General features: G+C 38.5%; 1 protein-coding gene across 2 annotated transcripts; it reads right to left on the bottom strand.

The window, feature by feature from the left end:
* Positions 1-11539: 11539 nt before the first annotated feature.
* Positions 11540-20868, bottom strand: LOC109077368 (gastrula zinc finger protein XlCGF57.1-like). 2 transcript variants are annotated; one of them, XM_042722929.1, is made up of 3 exons: positions 20097-20141; positions 19498-19604; positions 11540-15133 (listed from the first exon to the last, which is right to left on the bottom strand). In XM_042722929.1, exon 3 carries the CDS (start codon positions 15126-15128, stop codon positions 13908-13910), a length of 1221 nt encoding a protein of 406 aa, XP_042578863.1. In that variant the 5' UTR covers positions 15129-15133; positions 19498-19604; positions 20097-20141; the 3' UTR covers positions 11540-13907. The 2 variants fall into 2 exon arrangements, with proteins under 2 accessions (XP_042578863.1, XP_042578862.1); XM_042722928.1 differs by lacking the exon at positions 19498-19604 and adding an exon at positions 20819-20868 and having other exon boundaries at positions 11544-15133; positions 20097-20239.
* Between the last annotated feature and the right edge of the window lie 725 nt (positions 20869-21593).

The raw sequence follows: 21593 nt of genomic DNA on the forward strand, positions 1-21593 counted from the left end.
GTGACCAGTCTCTCCATATAAAGACCAACATTTTATAAAAACATGCAGGGCGATAAGAGAAGAATGTCTGAAAAACAAGACAAAATATGAGGAAAAAGAAATCCGCATAATCATGCCAGTCAAACATTCTACACCATAAATAACCAGTTGGAGAAGGAACATGCCACCACACCTGAAACACAAACAAACCTGTATAAACAAGAAACTATTGTGCCTAGACCAAAAGGTATTTTCGGTAGTTCCCAACACTACTGAAAGTGAAAGAATGATCTTACAGACAAATACTCGGATTGGATCTAGTGTCTTTATGAAAGCAAACTGAGAAAGTGAAAGTGCATGACACACAGTTTGCTGACTAAAGAGGGCAGTGAACATTCATGCAGGTTGAGTAGGTTTTGTGTGTAAAAAAAAATGTCTAATTGTTGCATCAGTTTACTACTTTAATTAAAAACAAACAAACTGTGCATGATCTTACATATTTGTAAAAATATGTCTTCTAAACATAAACAAATAAAACTGCCCACTGCTTGTTCCTTCCAATCATATGACAAACTAAAGACGATTAATATTCCTGGGAATTCCAGAGCAGGATAGATGTCCTCCTCTAATCCAGATATAATGCAGCATAATATAATATAAATATGAATTAAATCTGTACATACAAACAAAAATGAATGAGAAACAGAGCCTACTTTATTCCATTGCATATGTTTATCTACGGCTGAGAGGAGAACGGTCACATGAGCTCTGCCGTCTTCTTTCCTATTGGCTGTCGCTCCCGAAAGTCGTGTGTGGGTTGCTCACTTCTCTCTGTGAATACCTCTGGTATGTCATCATTTCTTGAAAATATGTATGATTTTCACTCTGTAAGCATGACTGAGCAATAGCAGAACCAGATTGTGTTGGTTGTGATGATGTGAGTTAACTTTTAATTCAAATTTTATGTAAATCATAATGGTACTAACACCGATATAAAGTTGGTTTGACATTTGTCAGAGATTCAGCCTCAGACATCTTCAATAGCTCTTTAACGATTTAGCACAAGGACAAGAAACATAATGTCTTATAATTGTTTTCAAATGTAGAAGAGAACACACAACGTGTTTTAATTGTTTTAATCTTCCTTAAGGTATTGTAACTAATAGACCTTTTAACGTAAAAGTGCAGGATAGGGACCGTTTGCAAAGTGCAAAACCAAAAGCAAAAAGCACAATTATTCCATCTAAATGCATCACTTGTGAAATGTATATATATATTAAAAAAATCTATATTGTTATGTCTTGTTACTGTTTCATAGACAAACATTTAAATGTTGGTTTTATTCACAAAATATCGATCACAAGTGCAGCATGGAGTACCTCAAGGTTCAGTTCTAGGGCTGTTACTTTTCACGCTTTACATGTTACCCTTGGGGGATTTTATCAGGAAACATGGTGTTAGCTTTCACTGTTATGCTGATGATACTCAGCTCTATATTTCTTCGCGGCCCGGCGAAACATACCAATTTGAAAAACTAGCGGAATGCATAGTCAATATAAAAAACTGGGTGATGAGTAATTTCTTACTGCTAAATTCTGAAAAAACAGAGGTGTTAATTATAGGACCTAAAAACTCTGCATGTAATAACCTAGAACACTGTCTAAGACTTCATGGGCGCTCTGTCAGTTCTTTTTCATCAGTTAGGAACCTAGGTGTGCTATTTGATAACAATCTTTCCTTAGAAAGCCATGTTTTTAGCATTTGTAAAACTGCATTTTTCCATCTCAAAAATATATCTAAATAACGACCTATGCTCTCAATATCAAATGCAGAAATGTTAATCCATTCGTTTATGACCTCAAGTTTAGATTATTGTAATGCTTTATTTGGTGGTTGTTCTGCACGCTTAATAAACAAACTCCATCTGGTCCAAAATGCAGCAAATTTTAAAATCTTGCTTATTACTTATAAAGCCCTGAATGGTTTAGCACCTCAATATTTGAACAAGCTCTTGTTACATTACAGTCCTCCACGTCCGCTGCGTTCTCAAAACTCAGGCAATTTGATAATACCTAGAATATCAAAATCAACTGCGGGTGGCAGATCCTTTTCCTATTTAGCGCCTAAACTCTGGAATAACCTACCTAACACTGTTCGTGAGGCAGACACACTCTTGCAGATTAAATCTAGCAGGGTATATGCAGGAATCATAGAGTTGAATTTACTACCTTTTACTACCTTTTTTACCACCTCCACAATATTTTTTACTACCAACACGACATACAAAGAAATGCTGGGGAAGTCGTGGCCTAATGGTTAGAGAGTCGGACTCCCAATCGAAGGGTTGTGAGTTCGAGTCTCGGGCCGGCAGGAATTGTGGGTGGGGGGAGTGAATGTACAGCGCTCTCTCCACCCTCAATACCACGACTTAGGTGCCCTTGAGCAAGGCACTGAACCCCAACTGCTCCCCGGGCGCCGCAGCATAAATGGCTGCCCACTGCTCCGGGTGTGTGTTCACAGTGTGTGTGTGTTCACTGCTCTGTGTGTGTGCACTTCGGATGGGTTAAATGCAGAGCACAAATTCTGAGTATGGGTCACCATACTTGGCTGAATGTCACGTCACTTTCACTTTTCACTTTCAAAGCACTACTTACTACTAACTATAAGGTATAAGTGTGACACTGTCACACCCATCATACACATTAGGTACACTAATGTTTAATTGTGATCATTAAGTATTGTGATTGTGAATTGTTTTTTTGTAGTGTCGAGTTGAGTTAACCTTGGCACTTCTTAAAAACAAATAACACTTAACAACCATAAACATTAATAAAGAATAATAATAAAGTGTGTCAAATCACACACACTTAGCCACATACACACATTCTTACACGCGCAGTGAATTACGATCCCAAAACAGCAATTTATTTCATCACAAGGGGTAACTTGTAACAATAATTTACACTGGACTTACACTGGACTCATTCATTGATGAATGGCAGTTTGAACATGTCCCAAAACAAATTTTAAGAGAGAAGTTGTAACAATTTGACCTGTATTCATCAGCTGATAACTTAAGCTGGCAGACTGAGAGAGATAGAGAGAGATCGAGAGAGACAGAGGGAGGGAAAGGGAGAAAAATAGGAGAGGGGGGCTGTGGGAATTGAGATGGCAGAGGAAAGGAGAATACATGGACACATGTAGAGAGGGAGGAAAGAGATGAGAGAAACAAGAAATGAATGGACAAGAAGGGAGAGAATTAAGTATTGTGAGATTAAGACGGAGGGGAGAGGCACAAAAGTCTGAATTGTGAGGACTTCTCTTCAATTCTTTCCTCCAATTGGTGGAGCTCTTCTTTTTTTTCTTTTTGCCTTCTGCAAAGTGTGTTGGACTTGATGATAAGTTCAGCCATTTTGGACCCGGCCTTTCCCTCAACCTGCTCAGCCAACTTGTCCGCGTCATTTTCAAGTGACTCACAAACACGGCTTAGTAACTCATGCTGGGTTCTGAGGTCCAAAAGCTCCTCCTCCACTGCCTTCCTCTTTAGAGCACTCTCCTTGTTTTTTCTTTCATTCTCCAGGTACAGTCTATACTGAGATCTTGCAGATGAGGCAAAGGCAAGGAGCTCCTTTGTCAGAGGCACTTTTAAAACACCCCCACAACTGCTGATCCGGTCACAGACTAATCAAAGTGATTCCAGTGTTCTATCCTGGAGATTGCATGTTTCCACGTCTTTATTAATTGAAAATCCTCTTTCAACAGTGGCTTGGCCATGGGATAGAAGAAGGAGACTCTTGCAAAACCATAGTAAGTCAGGGTAAGGCATGCTGAGAGTTGTGTAAAGAAACACATCAAGGCAGTCCTTCATTGGTTTCACGAGTTCACACTTACATATAATTAACTGAAGTTTTATAATGCATATTTGGTGTGCTGTCCGGAGGGAGGGCTCTGAGCTCGGAGTTCGGCCCGAACCCAGAGTACTCCCCACTATATAGAGGTGTAAAATGAACTCTAAGTGGAGGAGATGGGATGGAGGGGGGATGCTGATAAACCGTCAATGGATAGGGGTAAGTCAGCTGTATTTATACCCTAGTGTTGATTATCTTAAGTGTGCTCCACCTGTGCTAATTAGGCTAAGTATCTGACGTTCTCCTCCCGAACCTTGTTAATAAAACATAATTTCACGAGTTCACACTTACATATAATTAACTGAAGTTTTATAATGCATATTTGGCGTGCTGTCCGAAGGGAGGGCTCCGAACTCGGAGTTCGGCCTGAACCCAGAGTACTCCCCCCAAAAAGCTGAAGAGCAGAGGACAGCCGCCGAAATAAAGACCCCCCCCCCAAATGATTGCCGAGTTTGGCGGGCTGGCATCTTGAGAAAGGGTCTGAATGTTTGGCCAGGGGGCCCGTGATGGCGGCTCATTGTACCTGGACAGACGGGCCCTGCTGGCCTGCAATGGGGAATAGTTATAATTTGGAGCGACTGATCAGGCGAGTTTGCACCTTTCTCCGCTGGGAGACCAATGCTCGCTGGACAGAAAGAGAAAACATAAGTGCTTCACCGGGAAAGTTCTCACTGCGTCCGCTGTGAGACCAAATGTTCACTGGACGAAAGAGAAAATGTAAGTGCTCCACCAGGAAAGTTCTCGCTGCGTCTGCTGAGAGACCAGATGCTCACTGGATGAAAGAGAAAACAGGAAAGAGGAAAATGAGAGCTTGACCGGGAGATTTTCTCACACTGCGTCCGCTGGGAGACCAAATGCTCACTGGACGAAAGAGAAAAAGTAAGTGCTCCACTGGGAAATTTCTTGCTGCGTCCGCTGTGAGACCAAACGCTCGCTGGAAAAAAGAGAAAACAGGAAAGAGGAAAATGAGAGCTTGACCGGGAGATTTTCTCACACTGCGTCCGCTGAGAGACCAAATGCTCGCTGGGCAAAAGACTGTGAAACCAGATGCTCAATGGAAAAAAAGAGAAGACGGGAAAGAGGAAAATGAAATGAGTCATTTAGGTACATAGTTGAAATCATTTTCTCGCAAATCAATCTTTTTCATTTGTTTATCTGAGTGAAGTGTAATTTAAAATACAGGAAATATACTTGCGAAATTACAAAAATCTTAGAATTTTCTTTGTATTCTACGCCGTTTGTGACGAGGCTAAAATAATATCAAGATCCTTGTGTCAAAACGTCGTTTAACAACTTTCGGCAACCAACGACACTTTTTAGCGACTTACCTAAAAATGTATTTGCCACGCGGCCTGTGCTAGCGCCAGAGCTTGAGGCCCGGTTGCATGATGACGCTGCGGCCGGAAGAGCCACGGTAAAAGGTTGAGTCGAAGCGGGAAGCCAGTGAGGCTTTGCTGCGTTGAGATCGGCGGCGCGGCCCATGCTTGTTGGAAGCCTGCCGCTGCGAGCCAGCGCTTAAGGAGAGCCGGGTTTTGTGTGCCGTGGGGCAATGGAGTTGTCGAGCGAGTCGAGTTCGAGTCCCGATATATTGGCAGCCTTGTTGTTGTGGATTTAGGAGTGAGGTTTGACGGATTGCTGAGAGACTAATGGCTTAGATCGTACAGATCCACTTTGTTTACCTTCGCGAGGACGGAGCGTCTAAATTAATCGCCGTTTGCCTCAGGATTAAATGTGGTCCACTTCCCGATTGTAGGAATTGTAGGCACGGCCGAAAGATAAAAGGATGCCGGGGAAAAAATTGAAGTGACGCCGGTAGAGGCAAGGTTAAGCCTCAGCGTCGTGGGGAGCGTATGGCTGGTCTAACAGTGCGGCGGCCGCAATGAAGCACGGAGCTCGGCAGCGGTGTCTGACGGAGAAGGAGCGATTCTGGGCCCGGCAGATTGGCCAGAGAACTGAAAAATCCCCATTATAGACCTCGTCTTCTAAATGGGAGAAGCTGAGTCTGCCATATGATGGCAAAAGGTGCAAACCGAATGCTGATAAACCGTCAATGGATCATTAATGACATTTAAGTACATTTCAGTCTGCTTAACTGCCCATTACCAAAGTAGAACACCCTTAGAACATGGCCTTTATTTGAATGACCTTTACACTTCTACTGTCCCTACACATACTGTATATATTTTCTTACCAGCTGGAATGCCACCTGTCAATTTCTTTCCCTGAAGGAATGTCTGCACTACACTCTTCATTTGCTTGATGCACCTACTTCATAGCATTGAATGTAGACATGTGGGATCGTTTCTAGCTAATTATTTGTTTTAAATGTAGGCTACAGCCATTTAAATGTGTTTTACCTGCTATGCAGCAACTTAGCCACATAAAATGGATTCCCTGGCAGGTGTAATAGAAAGAAACAAAATTCCAGTGAATATTTCACATCTTATCAAAGACTGGCGGCTGTTAAAAGTGACGTTTTTTGCCTCAAAAATAAAGCCAAGACACGTCCGTGAGTTTTTAACCGCATGCTATGAAGTTACATGCTGGTCTCTTTTATGGAGGAAAGTCATGCTAAAATAAAACTTTGTAGTCACAAATTTGATTGTGTTGGTATGAATATATGTTGTAGTATGTGATCCCTACTGTGTAAATAAAATATACGAACGTCTTGGAAACATTGTAAAATTATTTCAATAGATTAAGAAAGCCACCGCTATGGTGAATACTATTATTAGATTGATTTGTTTAGATCCAGTGAAATTGCTGCCTTGACAACGCTATGTCCTGGTTTTGGTACTTGGTTATTCATAAAATAGACAGTAGATAGACAGTAAATACAGTCCCAGTAAGTATGTCAATCATTTTTTTTATTTATTTGTAGTATTCATATTTCAGAAAATCACACCCCGACAAACACAACACACACAAAATAATAGGCTACCATTGGGAAACAGTGTTCACTCTGAAGGCTAACGCTTAGGCTAGCTATGACATAAAAATGGCCAAATGGGGATATAACGACAATAAGAAAGAACAACCAAGAAAATATCAACTTACTTTAATGCTTTGCAGCAAGTCTTCAGCCCTTGCATGTCCAAGGAACTGCGGTCATCTTTCCAGAACCGAACGTGAATATCCATTTGCTTCTTCTTCACCGACTGGTTCAGAGACTCGTCAAACATTAGAACATATGGCCCAGAATCATTAATGCTATTTATAAGAAGCTTCTTAAAATGTGGAGCAATGCCGAATGCAAGTATGTACGCCGTTTTATCCTTGCCACACGCAAAACTTTTGGCTATATCGGAGTCAGTGAACATGTTTTGGAACAATTCCCCAATGCCCTGATTCGAATTATATGAATGATGGTTGGCTGCGGTTTTCAGGCACCAGAGAACCTCAGCCCTATATTTGTGATGGTAAGGTCTGCTGTCTGGCTATTGCTGCCGTTTTGCTGCTGAGGTGGTGCGACGACAGCTGACCTTAAGTTGGCATGATTTGCCGCGATCTGTGTAGTGCTGCTAGCATCGCAAAACAACTAAATAGGGAGCTGCTGGTGAAATGTTCGATCCACTGTGTGACTTCATAGTGGTAATGCCGTTCCAGGTAACATTTATAGTTTTTTTTGCAGACAGTGCAAAATGCTTCCCGGTCATTCCCCATGATGGGCTTAAGCAAGTCTTTAAATGACAGGTCGTCAACCCAAGTTCGCAAAAACTTACATTTCCCCATTTCACACTGTAAATTTGGTAGAAAATAGATGCAAGTGGCTAATATCAACTGAGGCAAAAAGGTGGAAAATGTTGTTGGTGTCGCTGATAGCCTATCAACAGCGGAACACTACACAGTTTACTTCTATGTCATTGTTATCAACTCCGACTCACTCAGGGTCTTGTTTACCATATATATTTTTAAACTAGGCTAGATGAAGTTAAAACATGGAGACACAAATATTAAGCAAAAAATGGAAACTCATTATATATTGAGGTGGTGATGAAAAATTTACTACCATGTCAAATTGCATTTGTTACCTTTTACTACCTTTCAAGGGCCTTAACCCTCTGGAGTCGATTAACGCGTATACGCGTTTTGGGGTATTTTCTCCTGATAACCCCGAAAAGAACTTAAATTACACTTTCAGTTTTGATCGTACAGAGAAGAGCAATACATCAATCGAATCTGTAAAGGGTCTACTTTTTTTTGTATACAGACATAATAACAACAAAACATTGTGCACTTATAAAATAAAGATAACAAACAAGGAGTGCTGTCTGCAGCCTTTTTCTGCGCTGATCTTCAGTTACAAACGCGTCAATAAAATGAACTGTAACTCAGTGAATACTCAACACAGAGACATGAGAGAGATATCTATAGAAAGCCTGACATGTCTACTTTTAAAACTAAACGAGTGCTGCTGAAAACAAATATTCTGTTGATAAAGTAATCCATATGAAAACAACCCGATGTCCGTTTTTCACACGTCTCCCTTCATTATCTTCTAATGCGACCACGCCCCCGCGCAGAGCGCGCTATTTGAGATTCAAATGTTTCGCTGAAGCGCGCGGCTTTTTGAATACGCCCACACAACAGAAGACAACAGCGAGACTGTTCTTCAAGTTTTTTTTATTTTACTGTTTGCTTCGCGATGAGAGGAATAAGACATAATTCACCCCAAAAAAATGTGATGTGGTTGAGGATTTGAGATTTGGATTTCCTCAGAAAAAAGAATGAAGCACTTTATTCAGCAGAGATCATAAACATGAGTAAGTCTCTTTTTATTTATTTATATACTTGTACTAGTTTTCACATAACGTGTAAACATTTTACTAGTTAGACTTTTTCCAAAGACTTTTTCCAAACTATAATTCCTGAAATAATCAAGTGAAATATTATGAAGTTTCAATAACAATATACACTACTATACCATTCAAAAGCTTGATGTACATAATATAAATGTAACAATAAATGTAACTGTAACAAATGTAACAATCATTGCTGTTCTTTCAATTTATCCCCCCTAAAAAACCTAAAAAAAAATATTCTCAGCTCTTTTCAACATTAATAATAATAATAATAATAATAATAATAATAATAATAATAACAATAAATAAAAATAAATGTTTTTTAGTAGAAAAATAAGATTGTTAAAAGGATTTCTGAAGGATTGTGTGACTGGAGTAATGATGCAAAAAATTCAGTTTGAAAGTCAGCTTTGATTGTTCCTAATAAACTGTTTAACTGCACTCACAAGTGAATATTAAATTATGTTGTGGGATAATTAAATATATTCTAAATAAACTACAAACATAAAATTATATACATTTATTTTGTCCTCACATTCTTTCTTGTAACTCATCCCTCTCAGTGACACAGCTGACTGAATGGCTCATTATGCAGCTCATTATGCAGGCCTTTGTCTTCTCAGGTGTGAATTCATGATAGTTGACGCCTACTCGCATATGACTTTTACCAACAAAAAGTGTCTTAGAAAATTTAAATCAATATATTGTTTTCTGTAAGTGAGTAAACAAGATGATTTTCACATCATTTAGAAAAAAAAAATTCTAGGCTACAAGCTCCAGTTCTCAAAATTCCTGGGAACCAATTTTCTATATGTGTTTTATTGCCTTATTCAAGTGATTTAACATTTTTATTTTTTCACTAACCACGCATAACATTTTTTTTTCTCAAAAAACACAATCATGTACATACATGCTGCTCACATATTTATTATAGCCTAGTTTGTGTGCTGATTACAGTGAGATTAGACTTTAGCCATTTAGATATTTATAAGAAACTGAAAAAAGCACAAATGTCAGGGCATGACAAAACTTCTCCAGGCCCCAAAAATACCCTTAGACTCCAGAGGGTTAATTTTGGTAGATTCTTTTTACTACCGTGCGGACACCCTGTCTAGATTAAAGACCAATCTCTTTCACCTGGCTTAAACATAAAACACTAATATGCTTCTAATATCCAAATCCGTTAAAGGATTTTTAGGCTGCATTAATTAGTTCAAACAGAACCGGGAACACTTCCCATAACACCCAATGCACTTGCTACATTGTTAGAAGAATGACATCTATGCTAATATTAGTCTGTTTCTCTCTTATTCCAAGGTCACCGCAGCCACCAGATCCAGTCTGTATCCAGATCAGATGGTGGATCAGCACCTAGAAAGAACCTCTAACGCCCTGAAAGACAGCGGAGACCAGGACAACTAGATGAGCCCCAGATACAGATCCCCTGTAGAGACCTCGTCTCAGACGACCACCAGGACAAGACCACAGGAACCAGTTGAGTCCTCTGCACAATCTAACTTTGCTGCAGCCTGGAATTGAACTACTGGTTTCGTCTGGCCAGAGGAGAACTGGGCCCCAACTGAGCCTGATTTCTCCCAAGGTTTTTTCTCCATTCTGTCACCGATGGAGTTTTGGTTCCTTGCTGCTGTCGCCTCTGGCTTGCTTAGTTGGAGGCACTTCATTTCCAGCGATATCGTTGACTTGATTGCAAATGCTTGCAAAAATACTATTTAAACTGAACTGAGCTGGATGATGACATCACTGAATTAATTAGTGTTTTTTATTGTCATTTTGCATTATTGACACACCAGTTGCTTTGACACAATCTGTATTGTTAAAAGTGCTATATAAATAAAGGTGACTTAACTTGACTTGTGTTCATCATCTGTTTGATTACGTCTTTAATTGATTTTTCTGTACATTTCTGCCATATGTACATAAACGGACAGTCACCACTGATAAGCTATTATAAAATATTGTAGAAACTTAATTTTCTGTAAAGTTGCTTTGCAACTATTTGTATCGTAAAAAGCACTATACAAATAAACGTGAATTGGATTGAATTGAATCCTTTGTGTACTTTGAAGATGGTCCCTAGCTGGCATAAGCACTAGCTCACTGCTGCTAGAGACTTTATGCATTGCAACATATCGAGGAGGAGTAAAACAAATAAACTGCGATGTGTGTTCAGTTCTACGTTCTAATGCTTTTCAGAGAAGTCATTTTTTATACAAATATACTCATCCACTCAGAATTTCAAATGCTCATCAAAGAGGCAATAATAATTATTTTAATTCTGCCAAAGCAGCATTTACCTTCTCAATCATTATTCAGTTGGAGTCATCATGTTTGGGAAACATTTCAGGTGGACTTCGGAAACTATCAAGCGGTTTTCAGTTTCCTGAATGTAAATGGAAACCACTGGAAGGTTTTGGTGTGAAATAATCACCAATTATCTCTAAATGAAGAAACAAAAAAATCAGAATCCTCGTCATCCGCTTCAGGTAAGGAGAATCATCCAAACATCTCATCCATTCTGCTTTTCATTTCCTGACCTCCATCTGAATTTTGCACGTCATCAGAATCATGTGATTGCAAACAAACAATTGAAAACCGCTGCTCTAATAAAGGTAGAGCAAAGTTACCTGTATCTCATTACGTAGTATGCAGGTCACCTGACAATGGTGCAGATGATATCAATAAATAATGATTCTCAACTTTTCAAACTGAAAAAGCTCTGTGGCCTACAATTCTGGATTCCACACCACTAAGGTGATTGAAAATGATATTTAATATAGCATCACATATCTGTTAAAATACTGTTATGCAGTTTCAGTACATCTTATGCCTTTCCACTGTTGTTTTAGCAGCCTGCCACTCAGTCTTCAGCTGCACCCCAACAGTCTGAGGCTTTAGACACGGCTCCATGCATGATGCAATTAATGTGATGTGTACTTTATTTCTCTTTTTAGTTCACCAAGTCATGCTTTGGTGTGTCCCAGTTGGCTTCACTGAAGCCCAATTTAGTGTATAGGAGGCCCCCCCAGCCCCTCTACTCCATCCTCTGCAAGGGCCCCCAGGCCTTCTCCTCCCAGCCCCTCTCGCTCTTCATCTTCTGTGAGGACACGTCTATGGTCTCTGTGAGGACCACCACACCTGCTCCATTCTCCACCTATGTATTGGACAGGCTGTGGTGTGTATTAGTTTAACCATTGTTTGAACAATAAACAAATTGTCTTCCAAACTGGGGAGCCTGGAATAGTCTGGCCAGTCCCTGCTAGGGCCTCAGCTTCATTCTGGTTGCCAGGTGAATGAAGCAAGACCATCACTGTGCAGGACCAGAGATGGACTGCCAAGAGTGTATACACTCCGGCAAGCTGTGCCCAGATTTTAAGCTTTGGTATGAGCCCCCTGTCCCAGCCCTCAGTTACCACCATATACCAACAACTGGTTCTTCACCCATCAGTTGATGGTGCGGATGTCCTACCACCTTTGGAAGGTAAGGGTGTTCTCTCCAGTTTCTAACAAGAACCTGATGGGCTATGGCAGCCAGAAGAGGGCTCGGAGGGTCCTGGACATTGACAGATATTATCTGATGGTGACAAAGACACTCAGTTGCATGTCTGCTGTATGTGTATGACTTAGAATATTTTTTTCAGGTTCTGAGCCATTCACCAGAGTCCCAAGAAGAAGAGGGCTGGTGCAGTGTTCAGATGGGATCTCATCCTGGAGGACTACAGGAAAATTGAAAAGATTGCACCTATTTCTTATGGTGTGCTCGAGGGTTCCCTTCTTGGTCCGCAAAGACAGGAAAGGTAAAATAGGCATCCTACTCTAAATATCAAGGTGCAGAAATTCTTGTACACACTTTATCACCTACTCTAGACTACTGAATCTCTCTTTACTATGGCCCGCCCATCAAGAGAATGAATAATCTTGGATACATTCTGAACTCAGCTGCTCAAGTTCTTATGGGTTTGGATCGTACGAGTAAATAATGACAAAATTTTAATTTTTTAATACATTCAGCCCTGTAATGGACTGGCCATTTATCCATGGTGCTGCCCTGCCTTCGGCCCGAGATACGGGATCGGCTCCAGCAGCCCACAAGCCTACAAACAGTGTGGAGAATGCATAAATTCTTTAAAATACTTTTTCTAATATATACTGTAATTAACAAGAAAAGGAAGGAAGACAAACTGCTTAGGATTGTTTATTGCAGCAAATTACTTAGAAAGGAAACAGTACGTACATGTACATACAGGCTACTGGAAGCACAACAATGAATAAACTGTTCTGATAAACAAAATAAACAATTAAAATTAAAATAAAATTTCAGACCTGCATATAACTAGAATATTTCCATGCTTTTCCTGATCATAAATTTAAAGTTGCCTGTTTTTTTTCAGAGTTCAAAAATCAGTAAACTTATCCAGATATTACAACATTCAATTGAAATCGACTAAACAATAAGCTAAAATACACCTACAATCAATGGGAACAAGTCATTTTGTTCGGTTTATTTGTAATCTTCCAGTTACACTGTTGCTTTTCCCAGCAAGGTAAAAGTTTGACTTATATTTTGATTCAGAGGAAATCAACACATGGAATTGCGTGACAACTCAAAATTTGAGGGAATCTATTGTAACTGTTCAATATTTGAAACTACAGCAGAGATGATGAACAGGTATGGGCACAGGAGTACAAATGCACAAAATGAAATTCCAAATGTAGGTTCGGGAGGAGCCTAATCGTTCAGGCCTGTCAATTATCAATACGAACCAATATAAGCAGCACTCATTCGACCGCCCCAGCATCAAATGAACTCAAGCTGAGCCTCAGGTTCAAGCCCCCATTGGGGACAGCAAGCCAAGTTTGTTTACCATTAATCATCAGGACTGGATGGACAGGCGAACTTGTGAAAAAAAATAAAAATCCTTATGGTGAAGCATAAAGAGATGAAGGATGCAAGTAAAAGAAGAAGTCATAAGTGATAATCAGATGTAGCCTGCATTCAGCTGTGGTGTGAACATAGCTTTGATTTCACACAGCATTTTTTTCTTGTCAAACTCTTCAACAAAAAACACAAACTGGGTCTCACATTTGCATGACTTTTCAGTGTGATGGTAAATTATTATATTACTAGACTGACTACAATTGAATTGTCTCCCAGAATGAATGCCCAGATGATTGTAGAAATTGCTTTTTCTAAACCTCGTCACTCTGAGGAAAATTGCGATTTCTTCTCAGAATGAGTTCGCAAATGACGTTTCATGCTGCTCAGACATGTGAAACTCTTCTCACACTGATGACACTTGTAAGGTTTCTCTCCAGTGTGAACTACCTTGTGAATGTTGAGGCTTCCTTCTCTTGTGAAACTCTTTCCACAGTGATGGCACATGAAAGGCTTTTCTCCAATGTGAGTTATTACATGATCCTGAAGGTGATTTTTGTCTGTGAAACTCCTTTCGCACTGATGACATTTAAAACTCTTCTCTGAGTGAATCTTCGCGTGATAAATAAGGTTTACATTATATCTGAAACTCTTTCCACACTGATCACATGTGAATGGATTCTCTCCAGTGTGAATTCTAATGTGAGTCTTTAGGTTTGCTTTATCTGTGAAACTCTTTTCACACTGAGGGCAGGTGAAAGGCTTGTCTACAGTGTGAACTCTCATGTGGGCATTAAGGATTTTTTTCTGTGTAAAACTCTTTCCACACTGCTGACATACAAATGGCTTCTCTCCAGTGTGAATGATCATGTGGGCATCAAGGGTTATTTTCTGTGTAAAACACTTTCCACACTGAGAGCATATGAATGGATTCTTTTCCATGTGACTTCTCATGTGGACATTAACGTGACTATTCTGTGTAAAATTCTTCCCACACAATTTGCAAGTGAAAGGCTTCTCTCCTGTGTGACTTCTCATGTGGACATTAAGGTGACTATTCTGTGTAAAACTCTTTCCACACTGATTACATATGTAAGGTTTCTCTCCAGTGTGAGCTCTTATGTGAGTCTTAAGATCTCCATTTCGTGTAAAACTCTTCCCACACAGTTTACAGGAGTAAGGTCTCTCTCCAGTGTGAATGATCATGTGGGCATTAAGGTGATATTTCCGTGTAAAACCATTTCCACACTGAGAGCATATGAACAGTTTCTTTTCAGTGTGAGTTTTCATGTGGAATTTAAGGCTTTCTTTACGATTGAAAATTTCTCCACACTGTTGGCAGGTGAAAGGTCTCTCTCCAGTATGAATTCTAAGGTGTGAATAAAGGTTTGTAGTTTGTGTTTTTTGAGCTTTTTTTGGTGAGGAAGTCTTTTCAGTCTGTGAGCAACTAATCGATTCTTCTTCAGTTTTGAAATCATGATGTTTCTCATTTTGATCCTTGTCTTTTGTTTCATTCTGTTCTTGACGCTCCTCTTTCAGCACCATCAGGTCTGAGGTGAATTTAAAAAAATACAAGTTAACCAGTTTAATGGCACAAAGCAACAGACATCAAAATATTTAGACTAGTGCAGTCAATCAATTAAAAAAATTACTATATGACAACAATTTCACAGTGAATCTTAATGTATCTTCGTGAAATTAATGTAAAACAACATGAAGATTGTGTATTTAAAATATGTGGTTTAATGGCATCTTTTATCAAGTAGCCTATTGTTAATGAAGACCAGTCTCATACAATTCTGATACCAGTCTGATACAATTACTGCTACTGATCTGTCTCTATTGAATGAATTTCCTCCCAATTTTAGCCATTAATTATAGCCATTATTACTGTATAATCAAAATACTTTATTTGTAATATTTAATAGGCTTTGAAAGATAGTGGAATTAAAACAATCTTCACATAAACTATATGCATAAACTATTAATTGAACATTAAACAAAAGTCAGAGAAGTGATTGATGTAAATCAAAGAGCAAAAGAAAAAGTCAATGTCACAGACTGCAGCAGGTTTCATTTTAAAAGCAGTACTGTCTCTTTAAAACCTGAGCACATAACACAAATCTGACACACATCTGCTTTTCTCCCAACACTTATCAATCATTTAGGACTTTTTAACAAATGTAAGATTATGACGTCACTACTGGCACGCTGTCTGAAGCGTCTAAATTATGTTAATTACCTTCTGTAGCGCATTCTACATTTGGTGTTCCCCAGGGATCAATCTTGGCACCAATATTGTTTTCACTGTATATGTTACCCATGGGATCTATATTTAGGAGATTTGGTGTATCATATCATTACTACACTGACGATACTCAGCTCTAAAAACCACGTAAATGTGATAAGTCTGCTATAAATCAATTAACTGTCTCCTTTAATTGAAAACGTGGCTTACAATAACTTTCTACATCTAATTAATGATAAAACACAAGTTGTTTTGTTCGGCTCAAATGGCAAAACTGACTTGAGCACAATTGATTTGGGCTCTCTTACCCCATATAAAGTCCACAATGCTAAAAATCTGGGTTTTATACTTGACTATGAATTAAAGCTAAATATTAGATATAGATAGATAGACAAATTAATGCCACTGTTAGCTCTGGTTTCTACCATCTTTGTACATTAGTGAAGGTTAAACCCTTCCTGAGCAGGAAGAGTTTTGAGACTGTAATATATGCTTTCATCTCTTCACGACTTGATTATTGTAACTCATTTTACTTTGGCTTGCCGGTCTCATCTATACATCGACTTTAGTTGGTTTGCTCACGGGCAGTCGCAAATGGGTACATATTACATCTTACGCTTACTGGTTACCGTTGCAGTACCGTATTGAGTTTAAAATGTTGCTTTTTGTGTACAAGGCTGTAAATTGTCTTGGTGGTCCCAAATTATGGAACACTCTGCCTCTATCTATCAGAACTGCTTCTACAGTGTCTGAATTTAAATGTCTGTTAAAAATTCATCTTTTCTCCTGTGATTTTTATGATAGATGATTGGGTTGTTTTAAGGTTATATGGAATGTATGTTGTATTTAAGCCTATGCAATACTAATGCAACGATTAGGTCTGTGCATTTTATAAATGCTGTTATTAGGTTTATGCTTTATGCACAGAACTTTGGTCAACTGAAGTTGTTTTAAATGTGCTTTATAAATAAATTGTACATTGAACATAGGCTAAACATGTGATTTCTTTCCCAATTGTTTACCTTCACAGACATAACAAACTGTGTTAACAATAATATTATAAATTATGTGTTTTTGAGAATATTTTGTGTATTTGACAGTTTAAGTGCAATAAGACATTAAAGAGAACTTAGTTTAGTACTGCCACTTAGTATTCACACTAGACACGCTTGCCTTGAACCGTGCCGGAGTGCGATTGTCCCCCTCCCCACTCCTCCACTGGCCTGCACTCAAACTGCACTTTAGGTTTCGGGCCGGAGCACGCTTATGCTGCCTTCACGTGCTGTCGAAATGATTGTAAATACAAGTTACCTAATCAGAAATTGGATATGAACTGGTGTCAATGGTATTCTTTATTAGTTATTTTGTTTGTTTGTTTTTGTTTTTCAACAACAACTACATCACCTTGTCTTGTCCTTAAAGTAGTGCCTAATTATGAACAATCATTTTAAGCATACTGTATGTCTTATAAACAATAAGCATGTATTTGATCAAAATTCCAAAATCGTCAGCAAGCTGACTATCTAGAGCAGGGATCTCCAACCCTGCTCCTGGAGAGCTACCGTCCTGCAGACTTCAGTTCCAACCCTGCTCCAACACACCTGTCTGTAATTATCAAGTAGCCCTGAACACCTTGATTAGCTGCTTCAGGTGTGTTTGATTGGGGTTGGAGCTGAAATCTGTAGGACGGTAGCTCTCAAGGAGCAGGGTTGGAGACCACTTGATCTAGAGCAGTGAATGTTTATGGTTATCAACCAGTGTAATTCCCACAACAAATCACTTGAATGTGATGAGCTCATAATCATTCCTAAGTGGGAAATTTGAAGTTTCTGATAGCATGTGAAGGCAGCATCATGTATATCACACTCGAGCCCAACTGAACCATGCTGTGGTCCACCTCTTCCAAACGGGCCAGGTACGGCTATGGAATGATCACACTAGTCAAATAAACTGTGCTTTGGGGATTAAACGTGCTCGGGAGTGGCTCAAAACCCCTAGTGTGAATACTCCCTTACCATGCGCATCAGAGTATGTGAGCAGAGCGGAGTGGAGCGGTGTGATTTTAAATGGAGCGAGGAGCAGATTTTTTTTTTTTTTTAAAGTTAGAGCACTGTGGTATTCACTCGCTCCAAGAGCAGTCCACTACTGCTCCATCACGATTACAATTCATTGCAAGAATTTACATGTTACATTTATTAAGCTAGCTTAATAGAGAAACAACACTCAAATCAGAAAGAATATAAAGGCTATGATGACGATAACGGACATGAGTGTGAACTTACTTTACTCAAAGAATTTGTTTGTTCCTTCTAGATACTGCATGTTTTGAGGTGAAAGCAGGATTTAAACAGGTACAAAACTTGTTCACATGCAGTCACTCTCTCAATAATGCATTAAAACAAATGCAATCTTACAGTGCTACTTCATCTGTATCTGATTGCAAAAGAGAAGAAATATGTAAGAAATGCAGCGATCCGTGGGTAAAATAACTGATGAAAACGTATCGTTATTTTCATCACAAATATTTGCACTGCAGAAAGCAGCAATTATACCTTTTAATGCAGACAACCATGTAATTAGCATTGCTTGAGGTAGGAAAAAATCTACACTGGATGCCGCGCGGCACAACACAATAAATCCCCAACAGAAAACTGCTGCTACTACTATTTATGACGTATTGACACAAATTTCAAATGATTTTCAACGGTCGCTTTGTCGCGTCCGGTGTAGACACTGTGTAAGCTGTTCTTGCAGCTCGCTGTTCTAAATTAAAGGATTTGGATGACGACTGGACATCTTTTACATGTTAATGACATTAATTAGGAATCGTTTACAAGGCAGAGAGCTGAAACCATTCATTTACGCGCAAGTTCAAGATCATTTGCGATTCATAGATTTCACATCTGAAAGAGACGCATATGTGTGTTTTCTGTACATACGTTAATTTTATGAATCACACGTACACATATTTAAGAGATGAATGTAAGGTCAATTTTAAGATAGTTTCTGCGCAACATTTTATAAATGAGGCCTCTGGAGCAGAGCGATTATTAAATGCTTGAAGCGCGGAGGGGAAATTGTTGCCGCTCCATACTCTTGTGCGCATGCTTTGGATGTGTGTGCTCAGAAAACCATACACCAGAAGTTTAAACATGACTTTAAAATACACGCCAATAAGTTTTCAGCATGACTGACATGATAATCAAAACCAAACAGATGTTTTTTTTAGCAGAGTATCTGAGGTAAGAGCTAGAAAAATGAACAGCTCTATACTGGAAAAGGGGGCGGGGAGTAGCAGCTCATTTGCATTTAAAGAGACATGCACGAAAACAGCAAGTTTCAGCTTCCACTCAAAATAGGCATTTTCAAAATGATATAAAAAATGACCTGTGAAGTGTAGACTCTATTCTCTATTCTAATGCTATTAGTATTAGATCTTTCATAGACCAAAACTTTTCTTGAAAAGCTTGAAAATAATGGTGGCATCTGTGGACAAGAATTAGCAGAGTTTACTCCCTGTCTATCTGACCAGTATTTGCTTCTTTTATGCTTTTTTACCCATCTAGATCTCTTTGAAGGGTTGGACCATTGTTATTTTTCACTATTAAGAACCTGCTTGTTACATTCATACAGTTCCTAGAAATCCTTTGAGAGTTTGTTCCTCACATTTCTGTTGTGTGTCTTAATGTGCAGAAGATCCCACTCGTGTGCTGCTACATGAGTTCAGGAGAAGAAACACTCATCCTACATCAACTTCTGATGATTGACTGCTACTGAGGATGACAGATGTGAAAGTCACAACACATGTTTTCTTTAGTGCATTAATTAGGTGTTTGATATCAACTGTTTGCGTCGCTCAAAAACAACGGTTTGATTTTATGCTGCAGTTCATTATGAAGTTACTGGTCACTGTATTATTTGCTCACAAAAGCTCTATGAAAAATAAAGATGAACAGCATACAGTGACTCTACCAAGATAAATATTTTATTATTTTATAAGTAGGCTAGTAAATATGACTATATATTGCTTGTTGTAATTATAATTTACTGCTTTTTACATTCAGATATGCTAATATATTAGTATGGCACTTTTGATGATAGCAGAAAAATCACTTACAAATATCAAGTTAAAAACTGAAGTCTCATTGTTTGCTTCAAGCAAATACTGGGTTTAATGTTACACAAAATAAGGGGCTTTTTCTGTAGAGCTGGACATTATAATACAGATCAAATGAGTGAGTTCAGCTTTGAGAATAAAAACCAACCTGTTTGTGTCTCAGTATCTTCTTCTTTAACTCTGAATGTTTCTTCAATCTTCATGTCTTCACTTTCATCTTTAATAAACTCCATCTTTATAATCGTGGATCTCAGATGATTCAGGAGTTTTTCTGTGTTTGGACACTTTGTCCTGTTTGAAAATAATTAACAGAAAGAAAAATAGATGCAAACTAAATCTCTGGGTGTGTCTCAATCAGCTCCCTACTTCAGTAGTCAGCACACTGGTGAGGGAGTCAGTCAGAGAAATAGTTATTTAAATTACCTACAAAAAAAAAACAATCAAAACTAGCACTCAAATAATAAAGGGACACAAATTATATTGAAGGTTCATATTTGCTGATTTGTAGATTATATTTAATAGATCCACTTTCATGAAACCATTCGCAGTTGTTTTGTAAAAGTTACACGTTTGTGTTTGTTGTTCTCCTTGCATTTACGCTGTTCTAGCTATTCAAAACAGTGAATCGTTTTGTGAATGATTCATTTGAATCAGTTGATTCGGAGTTTAGAAAAGATCCGTTTCTCCGTCACTAACGTTACTAGCCAGTAAGCGAACTCGTTTAAGATAAAACGATTCACTATATAGGGACTGCAGTATCACTAGATAAAGCATTAAAGTGTTACATCGGCTTACAAATTAATTTCACAGCTTTATATACAATTCTCAAAACGAGTTGTGTTGATGTAAACACTTTAAATGAGAACACACCTTTCTTCTGCAGAATCACAGACGCAGGAGCGCGGCGCAGCCTAATGACGTCACCCCCCCCCCCCCCCCCCCCCCCCCCAAAAAAAAGTCTTGTTCGCTAAAATCGATATAATTTTATATTAGAAAAAAAAATCTTTCATTAAAATGGTGTAAATTATTTCTTCTAAAATGTTCATGTCATTCTATTTTTCCCACATTATCTTTATTAAAACGGGCAGGCAGTATAATAATCTGTGCTAAAATGTGATTATGATATAAAAGTTATTTAGATGGCAGATTTCAGTTACTGCAAATTGATTTACAAACATAATTTTACTTCCCATATCAGCCCTCTATGAATAACAAATGCACTGAAAATCAACAAGTTCTGTCTTCTCAAGGGATTTGATGGAAAGAATAAAATGGTCTGTCTTTGATCTAATTTTAATGGTAATATTCTTTACATGAAATTTGTTTAAAATACAGTTTTGCAGTATAAAGCAATATGGTTAACTGATTTTTACCTTTTAAGTTTCTTTAATTGGCAAAAAATTACGATATATTCAGGTGTTAGAGTAAACAGTTCAGTTAATAAATACAAGATACAGTGCAGTTTATTAAAAACTCGAAATCTAGAAGAGTACTTCTATCAGAAAAAACTAAAACAAAAACTAAAAGTAAAAATACCTGTAATATGCAGTTAGACCTGTGTGAAACTGAATGAATCTTCAGCAGGTTCCTGAAGCAGTGAATCACTGTAGTTTTATACAGATCTCAGGAGGCTGTTCTCATGAAC

Source organism: Cyprinus carpio, chromosome B4 (assembly GCF_018340385.1).
Source record: "Cyprinus carpio isolate SPL01 chromosome B4, ASM1834038v1, whole genome shotgun sequence".
NCBI lineage: Eukaryota > Metazoa > Chordata > Actinopteri > Cypriniformes > Cyprinidae > Cyprinus > Cyprinus carpio.

Coding starts and splice junctions, on each gene's coding strand:
- LOC109077368 (XM_042722928.1), bottom strand. CDS start 20,181: ATGGAGTTTATTAAAGATGAAAGTGAAGACATGAAGATTGAAGAAACA. Junction 15,134..20,096: donor AGATACTGAGACACAAACAG/GTTGGTTTTTAT, acceptor AATTCACCTCAG/ACCTGATGGTGCTGAAAGAG.